The 10,634-nt window shown below is 34.8% G+C and overlaps 1 protein-coding gene across 1 annotated transcript in view; it reads left to right on the top strand.

The window, feature by feature from the left end:
* Smp_147930 (putative acyl-coenzyme A binding domain containing) overlaps positions 1-3,044 on the top strand; it is a gene marked incomplete at its 5' end in the record, with an annotated part of 19,589 nt that extends 16,545 nt beyond the window's left edge. The window contains 2 exons of the mRNA XM_018794663.1: positions 1,533-1,653; positions 2,718-3,044. Of these exons, the coding sequence (XP_018649053.1) occupies positions 1,533-1,653; positions 2,718-2,872 (276 nt within the window). The remainder of the gene's footprint in view (positions 1-1,532; positions 1,654-2,717) is intronic.
* Positions 3,045-10,634: the final 7,590 nt, after the last annotated feature.

Below are 10,634 nucleotides of genomic sequence, written 5' to 3'. Positions count from 1 at the left end.
TTCGGTGACGGTTGCTCACTTCGTGGATCAGTTGAAGTTAGACATTAACACCGTTGGATGCCGGCTCAGTGGTCTATCGGTTAAGGGCTCTGGCTCGAGACTGGTAGGTCCTGGGTTCGAATCTCGGAGGGGGGCGGGATCGTGGATGCGCACTACTGAGAAGTCCCATAATAGGACGAAACGGCCGTCCAGTGCTTCCAGGTTTCCTATGGTGGTCTAGCTTCAATTGACTCACGCTTTCAACTATGAAAATACTAAATCTCCACAAAAAAAACCCTTCTGGTAATAAATATTCATCACTTAAAATGAACAGTGACCCTCGATCTACTATTTTCTGCATGAAAAATATTTTAGCCATCTCAAAGAGAGATTGTACTAGAGAAACGTTAACAATAAGCAAAATTTAATTATTCATTATTGAACGTGTAAATTTTCTTCTTGGAAAATTGTTTTACCATCACTGGATAATTACTGAATAATAAATGAAAGTATGACTTGACAAACATTTACATTCATAGTTTTGTTGAATTTTATCTGAATATGGTATGTCTTTAATATTAAAACTAAAAGCAATAAATATTTCTTGTATATTTCAAGATTAAAACCTGATTTTAAGGCTGAATTAACCATTGAAATGAGTTTTGGATAGTATTGACCTTACTGTATATTATCACTCTTCATTTAAACGTGATAATAATGCTTATTAATTAAAAACCTCAACTATTAAACCCTGATGTATCCATACTCCTGTTAAATTTATACAAAGATCGATAGATAAACAAAGACTCCATTTTTCATTTCTTTTTCAGAATTTTCACTGTTGTAATAATCATACAGGTTTACGTGTTTCCACCAGTTACGTAATGTTAAGTGTGATAATAACATGTAGTGTAGAGATGAGCTGGTGGTTAAGGCTTCGAACTTTCGCTTTCTAAGTGTCTTGTTGAAATCCCTCCCTTCCTACCTCAACTTGGGAAACTGGTTAGCAATACCAATCCTTGCACCGACAGTGTGGTCAAGTACACGAATTTATACCTGGTAAGGGAGAAACTGTTTGAATACAATCATATATTAAGCTTTAAATCATAGACGTTATACCAAGGTCAACAGTGTTACTCCATTGGAAATCTGTAAAATGCTTATGAAACCCATGACTTAGTTACGTAAAACACTAATGTTCATATTAGATAAGTTTTGGGTAATTAGTTTATAATCACATCTAGAGAAAAGTTACACAAGTAATTATTATCCCATTAAACTTAAAATACTGTGGATTTACTCTTCATGTGTCTATATACTCCGTAAAAAAGTGGTAAAAAGATAGTGAATTATCTAAGGGACAGTCATGAAACTCTTGCACCAACAGTTATTAAGAAAATCTGTAAGTATTTCCGTATTTTTAGTTTATTACCTTGAATCATTCACGTAATCTCACTGTATAAAACAAACTCATTCTCCTGAAACAACGAAAATCAAATATTTATTTTAATTTTCTTGTTATTTTCACATTCCCACCGTACTAACCTGTCAAGGGAATGACTCCGCTTCATTGGGCATCGGATCGAGGATTCAGTGATCTAGTTTCTACTTTAATCAGATATAATGCAAATATAAATGCCAAAGATGCTGAAGGACAAACACCTCTTCATTATGGTACGACATTGCTTATTTATTTATTTAAACACATAAACATTGGTACAAAGAGGCACCAATTACATACGCGCCACACAAATCAATCGATTTGTGTGAGGGCTGGAATACTGCTCGGGCGCGCAAACCGAATTTAAAAAATTTCTCCAAAACTCTCGATTATGCTATGCTTTTTTTATTATGTATTTAACCAAGAAATTAATTTGGACAATGAGTATACCTTCTGCACTATGAATAATGCTATTGATCAACCAGGGCTGAACATCAAAAGTCCTATTGAGTTAATAAAATAAAAAAGAGATACTGTCTACTTAAAAGTACAGTTATTTAGTTAGATGATTAATACTATTTTATATTGAAAACCAGGAAAATCCAGGATGTACTTTTCATTCTGTTGAAAATCCATCAGTCAGATCTACTTTCATCTTCGTATTGATGTCTTCTGTACCCAAAACGGAAAAATATGAGCCCTTATGGATAACAACAAATACCAGTGAAACAATATTTTAGGGACGAACCAGTTGGATTCGAAATAGGGATTTCCAGGTCATGGCATACATGGAATAATAATACTAACTATAAACCGTTATTTGTCTACTTTTAACTAGAATTTAATAGCTTACTATTCACAAGGCGTTGAATTGGTAAAAGAAAAATCATATTATGTGATTTTTGCGAGGAACAGAATGTAAACTAAGAATCAGGGAGACACGGTGAAATAGTGATCTTGTATAATATTGTGCTAATGGAAGTTATTGAGGAGGAGTTCAATTCAGTAGACATACTTTCGGAGATAATGCTATCCTTGAGAGGTATAGGCAGAATCATCGAACGGTTATCAGAAGAAGGATGTTTAATAAGTGTTAAAATACAGTGACCGAGTAGTGGTTACTTAAATTCACCCAAATGAGATCTCAATAACACAAGTATACATTTTTATCTCATTTTTCCATTTGATTACCGTAAATCTTGTCTTCTGTATCATTGTTTAATAATATTTTCACTTTAAGTCTGAATATTCCTCTTTTCAAATATCAAATTAATTTGTTTATTTTCTATACTTACAGCTTGTTCTTGTGGTCATGATGAAGTTATACAAGTCTTACTAAAATCTAATGCTGATATCTATGCTAAAGACAATGAAGGAAATTTTACTTATGATCTATATGATGGTGACTTTCATACATTATTTAACGATTACTTACATAGATCAACGTCCTAGTCTTTAGCTTGTGTGTGTATGTCTTTGTTACCTTTTTGTTGATTTCATGATCACTTGATTTCAATAAATTTCATATTCTGATCATCCACTTCACATGCTCACCAATATTGTATTGCTTACCAATGCATATGAAATAAACTATGTAAATATTTTAAATATAACTATTTCGTATAACTTATGTGATATTTTGATTTTCAGCTGCCGTTCAATCTATTAATTTTCTTCTATTGAACGTTGTATCTCCCCATAACTATACAATATATGACATTACTAATGAGTGGAGTACAAGTTGGCCTCAATATAATATCAGATTACATACAGTAATTCACGTTCAAAACAATATTCCTTAAATCATAAAGTCTCTTCGTATTTAATCAATCAACTAGTCTAGGGTGATACTATATTCTACTGTTGCTGTGTAGTGCGTCTATTGAAACCTGAAGAATCCCGCGTACAATGGACAAATAAGTCAGCAGGAAATAACTGCACATTATATCATCAAAGAAATAACGTGAGATCAACTATTTATGATTCTTTTTAGAAACTCTAGTCATTATTGGTTGACAATTATTTTAACTTGACAGTACTCATTAACTGATTGTCTGTAACTAAGATTTAATGAACTTGACGATCTGTCAATTTATCTTGAAGCTATTTAGTCGGTTCATTTTGTGAAGCGCTTTATCTGATAGGTGCTAAAAAGCAACCTGATTACGCACTTGTTAACGAGAAAGTTCGACAATATGAAGGTATTAAAAGCTGTATATCATGATATAATTTAGGTATAAAAAAGTTTCATTTTGATCATCGAAGTATTATATTTGTTAACTCCCAATGAGTAGAAGCTGGATTTCTGACGTTTCGTGATTTAGCTTAGGCCACTTCATAAAATACAAATAAATAAATTGAATTAACACAAGTTCAAGAGACAAAAATCAGGATATTTTTAGTACAATCGAAATTAAGATAGATCTAATCACGTTAATATTCTTGTGTTCTTTCGAACAAGGTTATTTCGTATTGTATGAGACCTAGGTGCATGTAGTGGTGTGTGGAAGAGTGGGGTTAGGAATATTTGTATGTTTGTTAGTGGCGTGAGATGTGAGCAGAATTAGTCGTGTGAATATTTGTATAGGTCGTTAGGCCTTCCTTCCTACTAAGCCCAGTAGGGTTTAAGAAAATGATATGCTTGAAGCTAAATCGATTCCGCGGTAACGAACGAAAGCCAATGACACGATAAGCTATTCTAATCTGTTGTCCCAGGCCCCGCTAACTAGATGAAGAAGTCCAAGGCAAGTAGGGGAATATATGTATTCCGTAAGCAGCCGAGTACAAGTAATCAAATAAGGGAAAAAGTCAAGCGCATTTATACAGCAACAATTTGTCCTTGAGCATCATTAGTAAATAGCACACACAAAGAAACAATGGACCAATAGCGTCTAAGATAGTTTACAAGTGGGAAATATGACGTGAAGGTAAAAAGAGCGCGTTTGGCGCGAAAACAGCTAAATTCAAATTTTCAAAATAAAATTACAAAACTAAGCCATTTACCAAGTAAGTTCTGGGGATTCGACATCCCCAACAGAAAACATGAAGGGCTTCAGTCACTTGCCTTTTTTTTGGAAAATCCTTTATGAATAATTTTGGTGTCATTAATATTGATATGGTGGTTGTTAAAATTAGTATGTACTGTTATTGCTGATTTGATTTGTAGATGCTCTAGTTCTGCATGATTATTTGGCGGTCTTTTTGTGTAGCCTAGATGTTGTTTGTCATGAGTTCACGAGAAGACTCTCCAGCATAGAATGCATTACAGTCTACACATCCTAGTCTGTAGACACAATGCCGTGTTGAAGTGATAGGAATTTTATCATTGATTTGAACCAAAGCATTTCGAAGAGTGTTCGTTATTTTATAGAAAGTTTTAATTCTGTGTGAACTAAGGATTCGTTGTAGTTCTTCTGTTGTACCATGACTGTATGGTAGAACTACAGTGCCAACCCATGATAGTCCATTCAACTTACTATTGTTATTGTTCGACAAAAGAACGTTTTGTTTTAGTATATTTTTGATGATATTCATGGGGAAGTTATTAAACAGTAAGAAGATTATATTTTTGTTTCCCCTCACGCGATGTCACAATATTCGACACTCGTCTGAATCAGTTTAGAGTCAAACGGATTTTTGCATTGAATGAATGTGCCGAGTTGAAACTAATACATCAATTTGAATGTGTCGGTTTGTGTTAGATGGTTCTGTTATGTCTTGATCAAGGTCGTCGCTAATTTGTTATGACCTTACAAATTAAACAAGGACGTAACTCGCGTGAATTATCCACCAATAGAAATACGACTTCTACGACCTTAACACGGTGACAATCAAGGACGTCCAATCAGTATGAGTAATCTCGCGTCCTTATTGGTCCTTAATCCGCCTAGCCCATCCACTTGAGTCCAGAACACCAATAGCAGCTGCTGTTATGCGGATCGTTTATTTCAAGCATACTTTGTTTATATACCAGACAGACAGACCACATCACACCATAAAATAGAAAATAATATTTGTACAAAATCAAGCCAAATGTGGCTGTAAGCGTGGGAGACAGTAATCAATGAACGGAGTATAATTTAGGAACAGTAAATCGTATAATAATAATCAATAGGTCAAAATGAAGCTTACAATAAGATGGATATAGATATACATAATCTAGTCACTGAAAGATTATACAATACGAATATATATATATAATAATCGTCCAATAATAGGTCCTGGGAGTTACGCGTAGTTATGTCTTCGCTACGATAAAACAGGTTCGATTTAAACTTCCATTTAAATTTATTTTGACTAAATAGTCTAAAAGTGGTAGTTTCATTTATTTTTTTAAAAATTGTTTGACCAGAATGAAAACCTAGTACGAAGTAATCAGACACTGCATTTTAAATAAAAAGGTGTGTTGTTTAATTGATAAAGATCATTATAATGTACATAACTAAGTATATATTACTGATATAATTCTTTATTTGATAAGAATTTGACTCTTATTAGAGTAGAGGTTTTTTGTTTAAATACAACTCTTAAGAAACTATGTTCCATTATATAACGTGATAAAACCTAGTGTCTATGGATAATAATTAGATAATCCAACTAGTTTGACTTTTTTTTTAAATAATATTTTCATTTATAACGCTGTTCCCTCGTAAATCTGGTATACAACATTCATTTCTATCTTTTTCATCAAATCATTAAAAGATTGTAGCAAAGAATAAAAGCCGTAAAATGAGTTCATCGAATAACTTGTCTACAGGTGGACAGCTAATATTAAATCATATTTTCTGTATGGCAATCTCTTGAAATGACTCGTTCTAATCAAACCTTTTAGCCTGACGTACAAAATAAGCAAAATAAAATGACAATTGGAAGTATTCGAATTAATTTTCTAAGAACACCCGAAATAATGCAATGTAAGGCAGGTAGAACTAGATGAACACAACTGATTGAAAGTGAAATTGAAACTACAGTTCCTATCAATGTCGTAAAAGAGTTATTATTGAAATGCATCATGAATGTCAGTTTCAAGTTCAACGGAGAAATATATAGACAAACCGATAGTGTTGTAATGGGTCCACCATTGGGCCCTATACTAGCTGATATTTTTCTAGTCAAACTAGGAAATGGTCCACTAAAAAAGATTATTCAAAAGTGCACATTTTACTGTCGATATACGGATGATACGTTCATCCTCTGTAAAGATAATACATCACAGCCAGTGGTTCTTAGACAGTCTGATGAAGTGCATCTAGCCATTGAGTTTACATCTGAAGAAAATGATGGTAGAATAGTCTTTGTGGACGTTCTCTTAGCTCAAGGAGCGGATTATTTATTTATTTAAACTAATAAACATTGGTACGAGGAGGCACCAAATACATATGCGCCACATAAATCAACCGATTTGCAGTCCTATGGTAGCCGGTGACCAACGATTGATTCATACGCCATTTGTTCCCTCAGGATCCTGCAGTCCATATGTACCAATAATTTGGAATCAGGGTTTTCCAACTCCTCTAGGTGGAGTCTCCGTTTCTACCAATCCGGTTAAGGCGCCGGACATTCACTTTTCGTCCTCTCAATCTCGTAAACAACACCCCAGCCACAAGAAGGCAGTGAGTAAGACTTCCCTGACAGTGTCTGTATACGTGTGGCCATGTGAGAGCATTTCGAGAGGGAGAGTGGACTCTTCCCACTTTCGACCGTACCAGGGCATTTGGGGCAAGAGATCGGATGGATTATTAAAAAGGAATTTAAATAGAAAAAATACCTGGATAGGGCAGCATACATATTTTCTTAGCTTTCACCTCTACAGTACAAACGAAACCTGATCAAAACTCTTAGTTATCGAATACGCACTATGTATTCTATAGATATGGTTGAAGATGAGCTAAACACCTTGCGTAATACTCTTAGGGAGAACGGTTACCTTAGAAATTTTATGATTAAGTATATGGTCACGAATATGAGAATAGACGAACTACAAACGGTGAATAAGAAATCCCTTTTCATGTGCCTATAATTCAGAGGGAATGCGGTTAGTGAAATATTAACCTAGAGACTACCCAGGACAATATAAAAATCTTTCAACACCGGCGAACTACCATTAGTGTTTTCTACGCGTCCAATGGTGACACCGATGATGAATTACCTAGAATGATCACCTCATTTTGTATTTATCACTTCGACTGTTCCTATCGAGCAATTTATATTGGTCGAAGTTCTAGGAATTTACATTTTCGTGCTTGCGAACAACTCCCAGCGTGGCTAAGTGAAAGTCTGGTGAAGAAAGGGAACAGTTCGATATTGGCCCATTTAATGCAAACTGGTCATAGTGCCAGTATAAACCAATCCTTTTCAATTACTTATAGGGTCAGTAATTTTTTGCTGAAGCTTCTCAGAGTTAAAGTCATCCAAACGGCTGAAGCAGTAGCCATCTGGAAGAAGAAACCGGAGCTATGCGTACAAAATAGATATCTTCAACCGCCTCTCCTTCCCTGGCCAACCTCAAGACTAATTAGTCAATAGTAATCTTAGCTACTGAATGACCTAATTTGACTTTTGTGCTTAAGACCTTTCGTTGTCAAATGTAATCGTCTCTATATAAGAACTTTCGTCTAAATTAGAGCGAATAATTTCACAGTATTTGGGCGTCGAGTTGATGTAAGACATTCATTCGCTGAGATTTTACAAATATATTATTCCCATATAATGTCTGTAATTGTCTCTGTTATCTTTATTCGCAAATCTTTGTGTTATTATTTTTATTACTATTGGTTAAACATCATTATTAATCTCCCCAATACATGATTCATTCACTTCGCATTCATCCTTCCTTATTACGTCTTACTAATTTTTCACACAACATAGTCTTCCACTAAACATTTGATCGAGTTATAATTGCACCACTATTTCTCTCACCCTATATAACCTATATTTATTTTGATCATGTATCTTAAATATTCACTTAACATATATACAGATTCAAGTTAACATTCTATATGAGTCATATCAACATTAACGATTTTATTCTATTTGGTTGCCCCCAAATGCCCTGGTACGGTCGAAAGTGGGAAGAGTCCACTCTCCCTCTCGAAATGCTCTCACATGGCCACACGTATACAGACACTGTCAGGGAAGTCTTACTCACTGCCTTCTTGTGGCTGGGGTGTTGTTTACGAGATTGAGAGGACGAAAAGTGAATGTCCGGCGCCTTAACCGGATTGGTAGAAATGGAGACTCCACCTAGAGGAAGTTGGAAACCCTGATTCCAAATTATTGGTACATATGGACTGCAGGATCCTGAGGGAACAAATGGCGTATGAATCAATCGTTGGTCACCGGCTACCATGGGACTGCATCTCCCTAAGATGTTCCACTGCCTTGTGGACTAGACCTTCAAGTCAAGGGCTCCGGGTGTGGCCCCCTAAGAAAACCATCTGCTTCAGTCTGGGCACCTGGGCAGTATCACAGCCCTCACACAAACCAAACGAGATTTGTGAGGAGTATATTTATCTGGTGCTTCCTTGTACCAATATTTATGTGTTTAAATAAATAAAATCTATTTGGAATGACAATCCTAAATTCACATGCCTTAAACGATGCACTTAGCCCTCAACCTGGCCATTTTTCGGATTATTAATTTGGATATATAATTGTGGAACTTGAAGAGAATTTATCGGAAAGAATATTCTGTATTTGAATATTACCATGGAGAACCTGGAAGCACTGGACGGCCGTTTCGTTCTATTATGGAACTCCTCAGCAGTGCGCATCCACCATTATTTAAACCTATCTACAAAGTTAAACTGACTTAAAGATAATATGTTTCATATATTTACACAGGACAACTGTTAGCAATTTAAACCTAGTCCTTATATTCAAAAGGGATGTCCAGTCACTTATTTTATAAATTATTACTACTCATCCAGTGAACAATTATCTTTCATATTTCTCCTATAAGTTATTTTTCACCCTACTAATATTACCTTTTCATCTTCCGTTCGATATTTGAAATATTTGATGATAACCTAGTACCTCATTTTATTATAAATTAATATGTAAAAATTACCATAAATAAGATCATACGTTTAAAAATTGAGGCCGTCGAATGAAAATTCTCCCTGAACTACTTTCACTGAATAATATAATAATAACCAGAAAGAGTCATAGACCATTGAGCTATTTTTGTTTACAAGAACTCAGTAGAATTATTTCTGTGTCAACATATTGAAATTGTTCCTTTTAGCTACAAAATATCTACTTTAGAACAAGCCGCACATTTCCTGTGAATAATTAGACACTTAAACGCTTATTACTGTAAAATAAAAGGCGGTTATACATACTAATTACGTTGTAAATTGGTTTTACATGAGTTATGAAAGGGTTTGTTTATCGTGCTTAAAATAGAGTCCTGTTTTTTATGTTAATAATAAACCGTGGAGATAACGATATGTGAAAATGAGATAATATTAAGGACCATATTTTACTAATGACTTAATCACAATCGCAAATATGATTCGAAAATAAAATGTTTCGTTATGCTTGCTAAACAGATAAAAAATGGACGTGGTAATGTATTTATAGATGGTGTACACATTCAAATATGACTGCAAATATGCAGTGTCAAAAATAATCTTTCACTTAGTTCAACAAGTTTTTCAATGTGCTCCATCTCTGTGAAAGATTAGATAGACAAAAGAGTAACTTATGAATATATATATATATATATAATTTGTCTAGCTTTGCAGCAGCATATGACATGTCTGGGCTGATCCAGCCTATCGTAGATGTAGGCATTTGTAATGGTTGATATGCTCACAAAGAGCCCGAGTCACTTTAAGTTTCACTAGGTACACTCAACATTGTTTTGAAAGTCATTCAAGTAACTATCAATCATCAGTTTGGTTTCATTTTTTGAAAATTACAATAATACCCATTTAGTATTGTTTGTTTAAATCTTCCCATCGATGTGTTAGGACTGCAGCTGGTCAGTCTCTAATTGGCATATGGTGCATACTGTGCGTATTGCCTCGATATAGCCTCAATTCACAAGCATGTTAAGCAAAGATGGATAGTGGCTAGCACTGGAATCCAGGACGCGCGTTTCGTCCTATTTGGGACTGGTCAGCTGGATGTAACTGCATCTCAGAGTTAATGTTCACTCTGGGACTCGGGACAGTACCTTTCGCTTCAAACGCCATCGCGTTATCCACTC

Source organism: Schistosoma mansoni, chromosome 1, assembly GCF_000237925.1.
Source record: "Schistosoma mansoni strain Puerto Rico chromosome 1, complete genome".
In the NCBI taxonomy this organism is placed as follows: domain Eukaryota; kingdom Metazoa; phylum Platyhelminthes; class Trematoda; order Strigeidida; family Schistosomatidae; genus Schistosoma; species Schistosoma mansoni.
Note: the sequence above shows the minus strand (reverse complement) of the source record. Positions and strands in the feature narration are given on the sequence as shown.